The sequence below is a fragment of the Staurois parvus genome, unplaced genomic scaffold, assembly GCF_062004578.1.
Source record: "Staurois parvus isolate SC_StPar_1 unplaced genomic scaffold, SC_StPar_1.0 ptg000975l, whole genome shotgun sequence".
Lineage (NCBI taxonomy): Eukaryota > Metazoa > Chordata > Amphibia > Anura > Ranidae > Staurois > Staurois parvus.
In genome coordinates this window covers 515,026-531,959 of record NW_028318771.1, presented here as the reverse complement: position 1 = coordinate 531,959, position 16,934 = coordinate 515,026, and the positions used below count along the sequence as shown (strand labels likewise).

Below are 16,934 nucleotides of genomic sequence, written 5' to 3'. Positions count from 1 at the left end.
GGGGCAAGAAGTCTGCATTTTTTATGGATGTGGGTCTTACTGGTTCTGTTGCCAATGGGCTGCATGGCAGGTCGTCATATGTTTTGTCAAGCATGTGGTGCCCAAGCAGCTGGTGTTTTGGCCACGCTTGATCCGATCAGACAGAGGCTGCAAACAGCAATGCTGCGGTCTCCTGCACATATGTTAACAAAATCCCACACCATTGAACTTTTGGAAGTCAGCAGTGCCCTGAACCTGTGGAGCTCTGTCGTATGATGCTATAGGGTGGCTGCCCTTATGCCTGCCCCTGGAACGACATCCTGCCTCATTGGAGTTGTACCTCCTCCTCACTTTCCTCCTCTGTTTTCTCAGGCACCCAAATACAGTCAGTGACCTTATCATCCCCTACCTCATCACTGGAGACAACTTGGTAGTATGCTGCGGCTGGGGGAACATGACTGCCAATTTCTTGTCTGTCATTGGCAACCCCTCTCGCTAGGCTCATGTTACTCCCTTCCTCAACCTGGAAAGCAACATCGGAGCATTGAAATTGCTGCTCATGCTCCAGAAACATGGGGCTGAAAATATGTTAGAATAATTCATCTGACTCCTCTGTGCATGATGGTGGGGCTATGAAAAGAGTAGCTGTGGACAAGGAGCCTGTGGAACAGGCCGCTTTGGTAGCTGCGGTGGAAGGCAACTAGTATGAGCCTGGGTGACAGAGGATGAGGATGGCTTATTATTCACTCTACCACCTCTTCTGCATATTGTGGCTCAATAACATGGCCAGCACCAGAAAAAAAGGACAAGCGTGCCCTGCCTGCAGAGGATGCACCATGTCCATGACCACCACTTTTTATTGTGGACACAGAGGCTGGTTGCCCTCTTTTAGTTGCCTGTGAGCCTCTGCCTTTCTTTGTTGGCCTTTCGGGCATGATGTGGATTTTTTTCAGGGATTTTTATAACTTTTTATTTAGAGTGTGGGATGAGAATTTTGTGCTTGGTGCACTATAAACCATTTTATTATTGTTTTTTTTAATAAAGAAAATAGGGGGTATGGCAGTTACGGAGAATTTGTTTTTACTGCTGTAAAAAAGATTAAAATAAAATAAATGTAAAAAAAATTAAGAAAGCCAAGAAAACCACTGGTGAAGCAAAAGGAAGAACACATATGTCTCAGAAGGAGGAACAGCATGGATGGAGAAATTTTTGCTGCTGACAAAAAAATAATTCAGAAAGCCAAGAAGGTGGAACAGCAATTATGCCCTAAATATTTTTGCTGCTGCTGTGGCAAAAGAAATAAAGATAAAATAAACAAAAAATTCAGAAAGCCAAAAAAAAAAAAGGGAACCACTGCTGACACAGAAGGAAGAACACCTGCGACGCAGAAGGGGGAGCAGCAATTATGCCCTAAATATCTTTGCTGCTGTGGAAAAAAAAAAGAAGGAAACTACTGCTGACGCAGAAGGAGGAGCACCTCCGACACAGAAGGGGGAGCACTAATGATGCAGCAACAGGAAACGAAGCTGCAAAAATTAAAAAAAAAAATGGGAACAGCGGTGACGTAGAAGTGCTGTAAAGCACACTGACACCACTACACTATGCTCCTAACACACCACTAACTCCTCTAAACTCCAGCAACACACTACACAAGGCTTCTGTATAAGCAGCCTTATATAGTGCGGAGCGTGAACTTAGCCGTGAGCCAAGATTGGCCAAAGTCACCATGACTTTGGCCAATCATGGCTCTCACAGTGCATTGTGCTGTGATTTGCCAAAGCATTGCACCTGACCTGTGGTCAAGTGCATTGCTTTGGCCAATCATGGATTTCACAATGCACTGTCAGAGTGCAGGGCATTGTTGGGCGCTCAGCAGACAAACAGCCCATCGAACGCCCTTACCGTTCATGTGTTCGGTGAACACACAAACGGCTGATGTTAGAGTCGAACTTAAGTTCGACTTGAACATTGAGCCCAACACTAATGACAAGCAGTATAGTACAGGAGAGGAGCAGGGATGATGGCAGGCAGGATGTGTAAGAGGGAAATGCAAATGATATGAAAACTGGTATGTGCAGGAGAAGAAGGCCCCTTTTTCACTGACGGTCCGATCGGATCCGCCTGTCAGAGTTTCAGATGGACCCATTCGGACCATCCATAGACCTCTATGGACCGGTGGGTGCCAGTGGAAAAGCATCTAATCCAATCCTGTACTCCTAAAATAGACGGGGATCTGTTCCCCATCCATTTGGTGGATCAGATAGGATGGCAGTCAGAAAGGAAACAGACAGGCGGTCCGTTTCCATCTGACCACCCCATAGAAGACAGCGGTCTGTGTCCGCTCTGCAGAAGTGGAGCAGAAACAGACCAATCATCTGCCTGCTCAGTGGGGATCAGCAGAGAGATCCTTTGCTGAGGCGCATCTGCTGACGGGTCCACCCCGAAAAAGGGTATGATGGTAGGCACTATGTACAGAATAGGAATACAAAGGGTATGAGGACAGGCAGTAAATGTAGTAGAGGATAAAATAGTGGGCAATATGTGCAACTGGGGAATCTAGAGAGTATGAACAGTGGACAGCAGTGAAGTATGGAGGCATGACAGAGAGCAGTATATGCAGGAGAGTAGTATGGCGGGTATGAGGGTGGGCAGTATGTACAGTAGCGTAGTGAGGAAGGTATAATGGTGAATAAATATTATTGAGACTCCTAACAAGACAGGCTCTTTCAAGAAGAGGAGCTTTTGGGCAGAAAAAAAACACTGAATGGACCTAAACGCTAGGTGTGTTTAGCGCTTAAAAGTTCATTCATTCCAATGGCTAGAATAAATATCCTGACCAATGGAGTGAACGTCCAAATGCTTGATGTGCCTAAATGTGGCTTTAGGTGCTTTTCTCCTGCTGGGAGCAAAGGCATCCAGGGGAGGAAAAAACAAACTGCTGTGTGCATCAGGGTTTAAAGTGGTTGTAAAGGCTCAAGGTTTTTTTTACCTTCATGCATTCTGTGCATGAAGGTAAAAAAACATCTGTGTGTGTGAAAATACTCAAAAATGCTTGAGAAAACCTGAAAAACACTCAGCTCAGTGCGAATGGAGCTTAAAGGAGCTCTAAACATTAGTGACACCCAAAAGGGGCTCTAATCCTTCCCCATTCTATCCAAATCTGAAAAAAAACATGATTTCACAGATTTTGTTGTAACTTTCAAATGCTGCAAATATTTCTTTTATATTTTCTCAATCTTTTTCTTTTCCATGGGAAATGCAAAGTGTGTTTACATAAAACCATTTTGAACAAACCCATTTAAATCTTTTCATTCAAATCCATTAGTTCGAGAGCAGCAATGGGACATTTACTGTATAAAATTAAAACTGAATTCCAGGCATATAAATGTATAAGAATTAGGCAGGCCATACAATATGAGTTTTCTGTGGTTGAAAAATACAATTGCTCCATTCCCCCATCAACACAGTCAGTTTGATGAAGGAATCGCTGCACCCCTGTATTCTGCTAGGTTTCCTAGCTGTCATAATACAATGATCACTGGTGGCAGCTATAGCAGCCAGCAGTGATTGCATGAAAAAACCCAAAAGGCTGGTTGTACTGAAGGTGATCAATAGATTAATACAACCAGCCTGCCCATAGATGGATCAAAATTTGACTGGTTCACCACACAATGGTAAATGCTAGTCATTGGATGGAGTAGAGCAGGTGGAACTTCTGATGTCAGCAGTGCACTAAAGCTTCACTATCTTCATGGCTCAACTGACTGGCTGTTAGTGTACAGAAGATTCAGTAGACTGGGGAATGGTAGCAAGAATTTTGATATGCAAGTACTGCAACAGCACTGACACGAGGTGTCATTGATCAAACATACCTATATTGCCAGTATAGGAGCTATAACAGAAGAGTTTTCACCTCTCCTGTCTTACTCAAGGGGGGGGGGGGGGGGAGTACACTCCCAAGAACCAGCCTACTGCATGGCCAAAGAAGCTCTTGTAAGATGTAGTCTTGCAGGACACACTTAAGGATGCAGAACACACTGGGTTTCCTGCAAATCCCTCCCCAGCTGGCACTGAAGAGGAATGTCTGTGAAGATAGATTTTTCTAAAATTTCTTTAAACTCACGTCATGAGCCGCACATAGGGAAGTAGCTGTACTTTTAAATGACTGCTGCTAAAAGGTTAAGCTTTAAAGTGGTTGTGAATCTCTTTTTTTTTTTTAAACCCTAATGCATTTAAAAAAAAAAAAAAACAGCCCCTCCCCTTATACTTACCCGAGACCCACAATAGCTCTCCGGACTGTCCCTCCTCAGAGCAGATCAGAAGCAGTGGGAGCAATTGGTGTTCCTGCTGTTAAACTGATTTTGGGGAGGGGCACAAGCAGGGCAGTACCCTGCAGTCTTTGGATGCAGGCAGTGGGGCTTTGGAGAGAGCATGCATAAGTGGCCCTATAGGAAGCAGCTTCCTATGAGGCAATGGATGAAGAGCAGGCAGGTGTGCCAGTAGGGGGACCAAGGAGGGAGAAGGCTCAGGGCTGCTCTGCACAAACCCATTGCACAAAGAATGCAAGTATGTTTATTTTAGTAATTAAAACACACAAAGCTTTAAAGAGAGTGAAGAATTGAAAATCAAAGTAAGCCTGCAAACTTATCTGTTTAGTAATACTTGCCCGTTTGGCAGGGACTCCAATTTTCAATGTTGCAGAGCTCCAGGTTCCACCCACTAACTTCTACATGACTACTGAATCCTTTAGCAACATAGCAGCCAAGAGGTGGAATCACAGCATGCTTTGAGGGAGAGCATTATTCACCAAAAGTGCTGGAGCCCTGAAGTATGCAAGGAGCACTCTAGGACATCTTATTTCACAGGGTGCATAGTTACTTTTTTTTTTTTTAAACTTGTGATGTGTTCTGCAAAGATTTTACAGATCTTTATCTTTTGCTGTACCCAAAATGTACCACTGCCTAGAGCAACCCAGTTCTCCAAATGCTCATACCAAGACATGCTCTCATACATATCTAACTGCTCAGTGAACAGATTTCCTAACTGCTGAAACATTTCATTCAGCTCCATCTTCTCACCAGTCATAACTGCTTACCCAAATTTGGAGTGGGGCTGTGTTCTGATTTGGCATTATGCCATCTGCCCTTTGTAGCTCCTGGTAATCCACCTACACAGAGTGAACTATTGGATTGTAAGTAAAGGCAGTGGCAAGAGAACTGCAACACAGACCAGCATAACATTTTATAGTCATATCTAAACAAAACTCCTCAGTATGCCACGCCTTAGATGGTAACTGCACTAGTGTACTCCCTTTACTTCATTAAGCATGACCTAGGATGGCTATACAGATAAAGGCTCTGTTCACACCAATGCATTAGTGATTTTTGAAGAAAAATGCTCTACAGTCAATTTAACAGTTTCCTATGGAACATGTTCACATCTATGCTTTTTTTGGGAAGGGCACGGAAGGTTAGAGACTGACCATTCCTCCATTTTCTGTTCACAGAAGTAGCAAGCAGCAGGGCTCACCTGTCAGTGCTGCCACACTGTGCCAGCCTCTTCCCTCCCCCCCAATCCCTGCCATGTCTCCACTTGCCCATCTGCAGGTCTGGTTCAGTGGGATGTGGCACAGGGGAGGGAGGAGAGCAGACACATCCACTCCTCATCCTAACCTGGATTCCTGGTCATTGAGGTTGGGAAAGAATGTAATGCAGTGTGATATCCAGGGTGGCTGGATCAAAAGAACCTGTAAGATAAACCCCCACCATATTAGGGACTGAAAGGTTCCATGTGAAAAGATGTTATTTAAATTGATACACCCCAGCATATTCCTCCAAGGAATTTCACAGCCCCCACCTATGTAAACATGCATTTGGGTGCCTACACCTATAAAGGGGCTTTGAAAGCACCATATATAGAGAATATAGGTTACTAAAGTTTGCCATTTCACAAGTGCACGCAAAATTTAAGGTTTAAGATGTTAAATAACCATTTACATGATACCTGTCAAATTTTCCAAAAAAAAAAAAATTTGCTTTGTGCCCTAAATTAAATATGTACTGAAATTCTGCATTTCCTAGACCCTTGTGATATGATTTAAAAAAAAAAACTAAAAAAAAAACAAAAAACTGCTGTTTTACCCTCTAGGATCTGATTTCAGAAAATATATAATGTTGGGGTTGTGACACAAACAGATCTGGCAGCGAAATGAATAAGCCCCATGCTCCCCTTTCCTGACAAACACCCAATTGGTGCTTACACTGCAAGGTCTCTCCTTCCTGATAGTCCCTGGGTGTGGTGCTTGAGAGGTAGGGAAGGGAGGAGATAAAACACTGCAATGTTAAATTAAAATTTTTAAGTTGCCATAAAGCCCCTTTTGTTTTAAAAGCCCCAGTGAGTGTCATGAGAGACAAGTAGATTGTCATACTGATTTAGTCCCTGGACAAGTAGTTCTTCCAACAATTTCTACATACCTGGTCCAATTTCTGAGAAGTCATTCTAGCCGACATTTAGAACACTGGTCTTTAAGCCAGAAAGAAAGTCACCTGATTAGAGATCTAGTGCTTAAACCCACTGCTGCCCAACCCCCTCCCAACACTACTTCCTCATTTCAGCACAATACCCTTCTTACCCACTCAAAAAAGTCAAGAGACATTGAATGTTTTCTTCTTTATTAAGTTTGTTCACTGACCTCTTGCATCTCTCAAAGATCAACAATGTATGTAAACTTTTCAAAATGTTAGGGATAGGGCCCATGAGATAAAGAGTAGAGTGGTCAAGGCAGAAGATACAAAAAAATAAAAAGTTCGGGTATATAGCTGCACAAATAAGCAACACAACCATTTGTAAGAGCTCCAACTGAGCAGCATTGAGGACACATTTTTCAACAATGCACTATACACTTGGAGAGGAAAAAAAAAAAAAATACTGTTAGTCCTCAGGTGCACTGTGGGTTGGTGTTTGTCCCCATCTCTCCATTCCAGTTATTAAATCCTGAGCCAAGCGCCAATGGGGAAAGCCATGCCAGTGATCTTTCTGCGCAAATACAATGAACATAAAGGGAAAGTCCTTAGAAGCATTTGCGGTGGACAATTGATGGCCCAGATTCATCATACTCCTGCTTGCTGATCCACATCTGCTGGAAGGTGGAAAGAGATGCCAGGATGGAACCTCCAATCCATACAGAGTATTTACGTTCTGGTGGTGCAATAATCTACAAAAAAAAAAAACAAAAAACAAACACTCATTAAAAAAAAAAAAAAAAAAAAAAAAAAAAAAACACACAAACAAACATTCTAATGCAACTCCTTCATATTACACAATACCCATGTTCAGTGCCTAATACAAATAGTATTGAAGAACCTACACAGCTAAATGACTCCAGCCCAAGGGGAAAAAAAAAAAAAAGTTTGCAGATACATACCTTTATTTTCATGGTGCTTGGAGCTAGTGCAGTTATTTCTTTCTGCATCCTATCAGCAATTCCTGGATACATTGTGGTTCCTCCAGAAAGGACAGTATTTGCATACAGATCCTTACGAATATCAACATCACATTTCATTATGGAATTGTAGGTAGTTTCATGGATACCACATGACTCCATGCCTAAAATAAAAATATTTTAGGTTATAACAAAGAACACACCCACCTCTACCCCACAAGCCACCTTTCACAATGCTCACCAAGAAAAGATGGCTGGAATAGGGCTTCTGGACACCTGAACCGCTCGTTACCAATGGTAATGACCTGCCCATCAGGCAACTCATAGCTCTTTTCCAGAGAAGATGAAGAGGCAGCTGTAGCCATTTCTTGCTCAAAATCCAGAGCTACATAACACAGCTTCTCCTTAATGTCACGAACAATTTCTCTCTCAGCAGTGGTAGTAAAGCTGTAACCCCTCTCAGTCAGAATTTTCATGAGGTAGTCTGTCAGGTCACGTCCAGCCAAATCAAGACGCAGGATGGCATGAGGCAGTGCATAGCCTTCATAGATTGGCACAGTATGAGTGACACCATCTCCAGAGTCCATCACAATACCAGTGGTACGTCCAGAGGCATACAGAGACAGTACAGCCTGAATAGCAACATACATTGCTGGAGTGTTGAAGGTCTCAAACATGATCTGAAAAAAAAAAAAAAAAAAAAAAAAGTGTGAGGTTAAACAGAGGTTCACCCTTTAAAGACTGCAAACCATGCAGGTGTACTTGCAAGATTGAAAGTGGTGTTTGGACACTTCAAATCTCAATTGTTCAAATTCAAAGCCAATGGGAAGGAGGGGGGGGGGGGGGAGGGGAAGAGAGAAAACAAAAAAACAAAAGCAGGCAGTGATCCTAACACAACTCAGAGTTAAGGTTCAAAGTAACCAAACTGCACAACTGTTAGTGGCACAAGCAGAAAGCATTTCAAATAGAACCTGTAGATATTCCAAAGTAGGCTTGGGCAACAGAATCCTGTATGGACAGCAAATTAAACTTGTTAAACATTATATTATGCAGTCAATTAAAAAGATTTAAAAGCCCAAATCAGTAGTACCTGTGTCATCTTTTCTCGGTTTGCTTTGGGGTTAAGTGGAGCTTCAGTCAGAAGCACTGGATGCTCCTCTGGGGCAACTCTCAACTCATTGTAAAAGGTGTGGTGCCAGATTTTCTCCATATCATCCCAGTTTGTGACAATTCCATGTTCAATTGGATATTTCAGAGTCAAAATACCTCTCTTGCTTTGAGCTTCATCCCCTACATAGCTGTCTTTCTGCCCCATTCCAACCATGACACCCTGGAGAAAAAAAAAAAAAAAAAAAATTGTTAACACTGAAATGGGAATAGTCATGCCCTTTCATTGCATTAGTATAACCATAACATTTTAGGCTCCAAGCAACCATTTCTTCATTTAGCAGCCACTTTACTAGAAAGTGGAAAAAAAAAAAAAAAAAAGGGAACCCCAAATCAAGTAGGCTCACACCATTGTAAAACCCCTTAATGCAGAGAATGCAAGAAGAGACTAGCATTTATAGCCAACTAAGGTAAAATTTCCTTTCAAAAGCTGCTCCCCCAGCCCTGCAATAATCTGCAGAAGGTCTCTGCTTTCTTCTCACAAGACTCCACAGCAGGAGATGTTGGCTCCTGCTGCTGTCAGCCAAGTCCTATAAAAGAGGGAGCAGGGCACAGCTGTGCACCCAAGGATTCACACAGCTGAGCTCAGGATTTATTCTGCACCAAGTGTCCTCACAGCATGCTACTTGCTGTGGGAGCACTCTGAAGAGGAGCCAAGACTGCCAGTGAGGGACCCTAGAAGAGTGTTGGCTGCTATATACATAACCATTGCTTGCAATTTAAGAGAACCCTTTACCACTTTAATATTTCACTAGAACTTGAAAACTTAAGGGGGGGTTATTCTTCAGAATCTACTCCCCCCCCAAATTGACACTTACCTGTCCAGAGACCCAGCACCATCCTCACCCAGGCTGGTTCTTCACTGGTCTTTGGGCCCCAGCATCTTAACTGTGGGAAAATGGCTGACTGCTATCAGTTCCACAGCTGGCTCCCACTGCATGCATGAACCATGTGTTGCAAATGGACCCACAACCCAGAAGCTTGCAGGTAGGGCTACACCCCCCCCCTTAAATATGGCAAAGGGGGAAGGGAGGAAAAAATTCCCCTTTAGGGGAAAATACTTTAATGGTGTAGTATTAACTGCATTTAGCCACCAACAGCCCATACTACCCAACATTAGCTTGCACAAGCACATGTATTACATTTTTAAACATCAGCCATTGTGCCAACTGATGCAGTGTGTGAAATTGGTTTTTTTAACACCTACCCAGCCAAGAAAAGCCTATTTATATGCATTTCATTTAAAGCCATGTTAGTTACATTTAAGATGCCGCTATTGCTGAGTGACCAGCAGTGTCACCACCCAAGTGTAAAATGTCAATTAAGATTATGCACATTAAGTAACCAAATTAAGACACTCATGCTTAAAGTGATTGTAATTTTAAAAACAAGTCTATACTTGCCCCCATCCTCTTAGGTCCCCTGCTGCCACTTAGTGTTCCTCCCCCTGCCAAGAGCCCCCATTGCAAACTGCATTCAAACCTTCAGGCCCACTTTAAATCTGAAATCTGGGAATGAGACACCATCCTTGCAGCAGTTCCTCTTGCTCATTTAGTCTAAGGGAGCACAGATCAAATACCTGACCCCTGCAGCCTCTAAAGGTGCTTGGGCTGCATGCTTGTCCTCCACAGGACATGCAGGATTAATAACCTAGCATTGTATGTGAAGCAAAAACCATGCCCAGACTGGAGCTTCAGAAAGGAATTTGCCAAAGCCTGTTCTGTTGCTACTAAAGTAAATGATCAGAGGGAGCCCAATGCAAGGGTTTGTCACATTCCTCAAGTTCAGCTTAGATATGTCACCTTTAATAACTGATATATAAAGGTCTCAACATAAACCCCTCCCCCAAGTTGGAGGTCTGATACATGGATGCTGCCTTTGTATTTGCTCAACAGCAAGCCCAAGTCAACTTTGAATGTCTAGAGCATACAGTTTTGTAGAGGAGAAACCTTGACATTTCAGCTACACACTGACAGCAGTTGTGAAGTTTATTTAAGTGATCTAGCCATTTAAGCTAGGTAGTACTTATATGGTGGAGATATTAAAGACTATTCAAGTCAGACTTGAACATTGGTAGGGGGGGGGGGGGGGGAGCCTAAACTGGGCAATACAACAGAGTCAGCAATAGCAGCTTCCCTGTAGGAGGTGTGCCATGACAGCTTGACAATGAATAGGAGTAGCCTTTTGTTCTGCATATGTCTGACAAAGATGTCCAGGGGCAAACACATTTATGTTCCTTATTAAAAATTACAAATAGTACATTACATGCAAGTTAAGAGATTCATAAGCTAGCTCATCACAGCAGCATGTTACTAATTCAACCGCACCTAACAATAAACTGCCCACCAACCCTTGTCCTAGAAGCCCAATCTTAATATTGGTAAAAGGTAACACAAAATGGTCAATAAATAGGATTTAGTCAGCCATATCACTCAGCATATTGGGTCACAACTGTTCATAGGCAGTAGGTCCAATAAAGTAAACCTGTTAAATGCAAGCAATGTTGTAAAGCTGTCTTTGGGTGAAAGTACTTCCCAATGTAAAGCTAAGATTTAACAGCTTTTGTTCCAAGACAATGCACAAGCAATTAACGTTTACAGAGATGCAACACTAAAAATTTGACAAATCTGTTGCTATAGAACCCATGTTAACACTGCAATAATATTTCACACTTATCTATAGGCTACTAAAGCTTATCAGATGCAATATAAGATGCCCATACCTGATGCCTGGGGCGACCCACAATGGATGGGAACACAGCACGAGGAGCATCATCACCTGCAAAGCCAGCTTTGCACATTCCAGATCCATTGTCAACAACCAGGGCAGCGATATCGTCTTCCATTGTGATCTGAAAATGGAATGAAAGTTAGTCAGCAGCAACACAATGCACTGTGCACCAATGAAGCCGCCTGCAGAGGGCGTATGGGTTTGCACCAGTTCTTGATAAAACAAAGGGAAGTCCTGGACTGAAGAATTACCAAATAAGGCAACAGAGCAGATTAACGGCAGGGGGTGGGAACAGCACATCACTTAACCCATTACATACTGCAAGGCAGACAGGCCCTGCAACAGCTAGAGATGGGAAGAAAAAATACAAAACGGTCTAGCTACAGTTTGGAAAAGGAAACTGGAAGAGCCTGTTGTGACTACAGCTACATTCTAGCCATCACATTCCTGATCGTCATAGTCTGGAGTGTCACTGCGCAGCATTCTGCTTTATGGCCACATCATACGGTTATTGTTAAGCCAATCAATTCTTGGAGTAGTTCCTTGAGGTCAACACTGAGGAAGCCTGGCCTAACAAGCCTCACTATAACCATCATTAACAGTCAGATGGGAGCCATGCATGCAATCCCTGTTACAGCATAAATAGGGGCATGCAATTAAAGATAAAAACAAAGTTCTGAGATACAACTACTACCATCGCCTACTTCATACTAGCCAAGCATGCTTGGGGAAGGGGCCCCTCGAGTTCTAAAGCTGCCCGTCTTCATGGGGGTGCATTGTGAAGAGAGCTAAGCGTCAGAGGGTTGTTACGTCAGACTAATAACTAGACGTCCATTAGGTCCCTGCTTATACAAAGAGCAATGTACACCTAGTAAGAGAAAGACGCAAAATAGCTCCTGAAAGCCGCCATTACACCCGGCACTGTGCCCTCCGTTAGCACGACAACTGACCATACAACAGAAACAATCGTAGACTGCCACAAGTCACATTACCTGGTGCTACTCGCGTCCTCCACACTAACCTCAAAGCAATACAAGCGGTCACTGAACTAAAGAGGGCTCGGCACCGGCTTTATGCTGCGCGCTCCCAGCCGGCCAGGCCATATAAGGAAAGCTCCAGGAACCGGCTCTCGGATTGGTTAGGAGGATTGCGGGTGGCGGAAGGATATCATGTGAGGAGAAAAAAAAAAAAAAAAAGAATCTTCAGCAGCACGCTATGATGTCAATGAAGATCAGCGAGCGGAATTAGTAATAGTGCGGTAAAGGGCTGTGTGTTGCAGTGTCACATAGAAAGGTGCGGCATTTAAAGTCCGGGCGGCCACACCCAATGAGAGAGGCGCTGGGTAACGTTCTGTCTATGGGAGTGTTCCAGTGTATGACAATGGGATAGAGCCATGAACATTGGATCCTCCTGCGGACGCTGCACTTCTTTTTTATCCTTGTGAGAGGAAAACGAACGGTTGTGTACCGGCACAGGCGTGTATAGTAAAGCCAGGGCCACAGCTTTTTTCCCCTACACTGCCACTAATTAAAGGGGAACTGGAGTTTTTTTTTGTTTGTACAAAACACATTTTTGGCTGTAGATGTAAAAGAGACCATTTTAATGTATAAAATAATTGGGTGTCAAAGCACGACTTCCTCCTAAAGAGGACGCTCCACTTATGTCCCCCCTCCCCAACCACCACCACATTTGACCCAAAATATTTTTTGGGGAGCGGGTACCTGGTTTTGACAGGTGATCCGAGCGCCCCTAGACAATCTGAATGGAAGTTCAGCCCCCCTTTGACCACAGCCTTTTGAGACGCATCACAGGTCCCAGAAGGCTGTGGGACCATTCATGCAGCGCGGCTCACGCATGCGCAGTGGAAGGCTGGCTCTAGCTGCAAGGAGTCACAGTCAGTTTCCCTTACCAAACATGCCAGTCATGGTCGGATCTAGGGGGTGCTGGGGAGGGCTGCACCCCCCCTAGATTTCAGTTCTTGTCTCCAGGCAACACCTACCCATATGGAGGTTGTGCCTGGTCAGGGTTACCAGCTGTCCATAAGAAAAAGCTGTTGGTAAATATAAGGGCTGGTTGGATGCACCTATGCAGGCTGAGTGTCTGTAACACTAAGAACCCAGCCTGCACAGTCCCCCCGCCATCCCTTACAATGTAGATTGGAGGGGAGAGAGGTATCAATGTGTTCCACCTCCTCCCGCCCCTCTCTTCTGTACGCGCCCAACCAGTACTGTGCCTGAGGAAGGGGATGTGTGGGAACTGCAAAGTAGTGCAGCCAGCAAACCCATCTGGCTGTATGATTGGTGCCACTGTCCGAGCCTGCACAGAGCAGCCTAGGGTTAGTGAGCTCTGCACTACCACTGAATTGTCCAAATCTCCCTCCGTTCTCTTCCCCCCGTCTTCCAGGTGCTTCACACACTTAACCAGTTCATTTCATGTCCAGTTATCAACTGAACTCTAATATAAGGGGGCACACCGCTGGACTCTGATGTAAGGGGGCACTCCACTGGACTCTGATGTAAGGAGGCACACCTTCGAAATCTGATGTAAGGGGGCACTCTGCTGAACTCTGATGTAAGGGGACACTCTGCTGGATTCTGATGTAAGGGGACACTCTGCCAGATTCTGATGTAAGGGGGAACTCTGATGTAAGGGGGTACGCAGCTGCAGGCATCATCATAGTTAGTCTGGTTGAAAAAAGATACCAGTCCGTCTGGTTCAACCAATATCATCCCTGTATTGTTTTTAGAGCTGGCAGTTGGATTTCTTGTAAAAGCAATCTTAGCAGCTAATTAGACACTGGATTGCTTTACAAGCAGTGGGGGGGGGGGGATGTCCCCACCTCGCTGCCTTCCGCAGCTCTCTCGGGCTCTCCTGTCGGGAGAATCAAGCATCCAGCCGGTTGAGCACAGAGGTAATCAGAGACTGGAACAGCTCCGATCATCTCTATGAGATTGGAAACTGTTGAGCATTTGTCACTTCCAGTTTCGCCAGATGTAAACAGCTCCATCTTTAAATTGGGAAAGCATCTGATTACACTGATCTTGGTGTGATCAGATGCTTTAAGGGCAGAGGAGACATCTGGGTCTAATAGACCCCAGATCTCTCCATAAAGAGTACCTATCACTGCCTGTTGCTATCACAGGGATATTTATATTCCCTGTGATAACAATAAATGTGATTTAAAAAAAAATGTAAAGTGACAGTGTAAAAATAAAATAATTTTAAAAAGTCTTAAAGCACCCTGTCCCCTCATGCTCACACGCAAAGGCTGACGCACCGCCAGTCCCACACATACGCAAACAGCGCATACATGTGAGATGTGAGGTATCACCAAGAATGTCAGATCGAGGGCAGTCATTTTACCACTAGGCCTCCTGTGTAAATCTAAAGTGGTAACCTGTAAAGGCTTTTAAAGTGTCACCTATGGATAATAACATTTACCGTGCTTGTTGCTGTTCCACGGGCGTGCTCAGTTTTAAAACATGACATGTTTGGTATGTATTTACTTGGTGTAATATCTTTTTAGCAAACAATTGGGTATTATATTGTGTTTCTGTGCATTAACATTAAAAAAAATATTACGTTAGAAAACCGCTGTGCAAATACCATGACATACCATGAAATACCGTGACATAAAAAATTGCTACACCCACCATTTTATCCTCTTGAGACACTGCTTTGAAAAAGTATACAATATATGGGGGTTCTAAGTAATACTCTAGCAAAAAATACTAATTTTTTTACATGTACACAAAAAATGTCAGAAAAGGCTTGGTCTGCCTAGTATCCCTATGCATACTTTGCAATTATCTGAGTACATTGGGATAGCCTTTTTGGATCTTCTAGCCAAGGGATGAGCTCAATCTGGTCCAAACTTGGTTTTGGACAGAACCCTACAGGAATCTAATTTAAAGTGTTCCACTATAGGCATTATCACCCCTGCTCCTCCAACCGTTGGGTGTCCACTTCATGGCCATAATGTTCAAACAATGAAAAGAAAGCCACTCCCCATCATAAAAGCCTTGAAGAAAAATGTATTTATCCTTCTGGTACATAGACTGTTCTGCAAATAAGAACAAAAGAAAGCGCACCAACCTTGCGCATTACCTCAGCAATACGATGATTTTATTAAAATAAGATGTGTACTCACAAAGGTAGCAATATAAAAAGCGTATAGTATCCAAGAGTAGATCACAGGAGATCAAGTAGCATGTGAATCTCACAGACAAGGAGACTCTCTTGAAAGGCTGACGCATTTCAAAAGGAGATCCCTTCTTCCTTAGAGCCAGAGAAAGAAGGGATCTCCCTTCGACATATGTCAGCCTTTCACGAGGGTCTCCTTGTCTGTGAGATTCGCATGCTACTTGATCTCCTGTGATCTACTCTTGGATACTATACGCTTTTTATATTGCTACGTTTGTGAGTACACATCTTATTTTAATAAAATCTTTGTGTTGCTGAGGTAATGCGCATGGTTGGTTCTTTTGTTCTTATTTGCAGTGTTGTTCAGGCTTCCCAGCCTTACCTAAGGGCTGTACAACCTTTGATCCCTTGGTGGATGTGGTTTACAGAGGTCGATTTATCCACCTGTTCTGCATCTAGGTCTCTGAGCGCTGGAGATGTCATCTTGATTTTCTTACATAGACTGTTCTACTTGCTCCTCTTCCCAACTTGTTCCATTTTATTACACTATTTGCTGCATCTGCATCTTCTTCTATTGGCTGCCTGGACATAGTTCAGGGCGGATGCAGATGCCAAAACAAAAGTAGTCTGCGTGCGGTGTGGGCTCCAGCGCCTGTCTGAATGAGGCCCAAGGATTGCAGGGTGGGTGGACACCTTTATTACCACCCGATGCTTTAGGCTCTGTTCACACTTTGTGTATTTGAAATCATGTGATTTTGCCTGCAATTCCAGATTGAGCTAAAATCACAGCAAAATGAGCAATTTGGGTTTTTAACAGCTAAAATGCATTGAGTTTGTACAAAACATGTGGATCCAGAACAGGGTTCATTCTCCAGTTGCCAACATCCCAAAAGGCTGAGTACCATAAGTATGTTCCCCTGTAATTTGTACTGGGACTTTTAAGGCAACTAAAAAAAAAGAAATATAAACGTGATTAGTTTTATTACGAAATTGTTGTGAAACATCATAGTTTGACACATTGTACAGACATTACTGAGTTTGTACAAAAATCACAACAAACAACAGTGACACATAGGCCCTGATTTACTAAGAATTGAGTCTACCAGCAGATGCTGAACATTCAGGCACTCAATTCAAACAATCTAGACCTGTCAGTCTTCTGAAAGGCGTCTAGCAAACTCATTGAAAAGCGTCTACTTGTAGACTCTTTCCTATTAGTAAATGTGGAATCGTGTCTGGCACATTTTTAGGTGCAAATATGTTCGTTAGGTGGCGCACAACCACAGGCTTTGTTGGCGTTTTTCTGTTTGCATATGAGAATACTTATAAGTTAAAGTAAAAGTGCACCTATATATATATATATTTTTTTTTTTTTTTCGTTGCTGTTTCTCCAAAATGATCAGACAACTAATGAATGTCATACATTCTATTTTCAAATGTCAAACATTTTCACACTTATATCTCAAATAATTGG

The 16,934-nt window shown here is 43.3% G+C and overlaps 1 protein-coding gene across 2 annotated transcripts; it reads right to left on the bottom strand.

The window, feature by feature from the left end:
• Nucleotides 1-6,633: 6,633 nt before the first annotated feature.
• Nucleotides 6,634-12,466, bottom strand: LOC149441557 (actin, cytoplasmic 1). 2 transcript variants are annotated; one of them, XM_089657199.1, is made up of 6 exons: nt 12,310-12,466; nt 11,310-11,438; nt 8,511-8,750; nt 7,662-8,100; nt 7,403-7,584; nt 6,634-7,192 (listed from the first exon to the last, which is right to left on the bottom strand). In XM_089657199.1, the coding sequence occupies exons 2-6, from the start codon at nt 11,430-11,432 to the stop codon at nt 7,049-7,051; spliced, it is 1,128 nt and encodes a 375-aa protein (XP_089513325.1). In that variant the 5' UTR covers nt 11,433-11,438; nt 12,310-12,466; the 3' UTR covers nt 6,634-7,048. The 2 variants fall into 2 exon arrangements, with proteins under 2 accessions (XP_089513325.1, XP_089513327.1); XM_089657201.1 differs by having other exon boundaries at nt 12,339-12,352.
• Nucleotides 12,467-16,934: the final 4,468 nt, after the last annotated feature.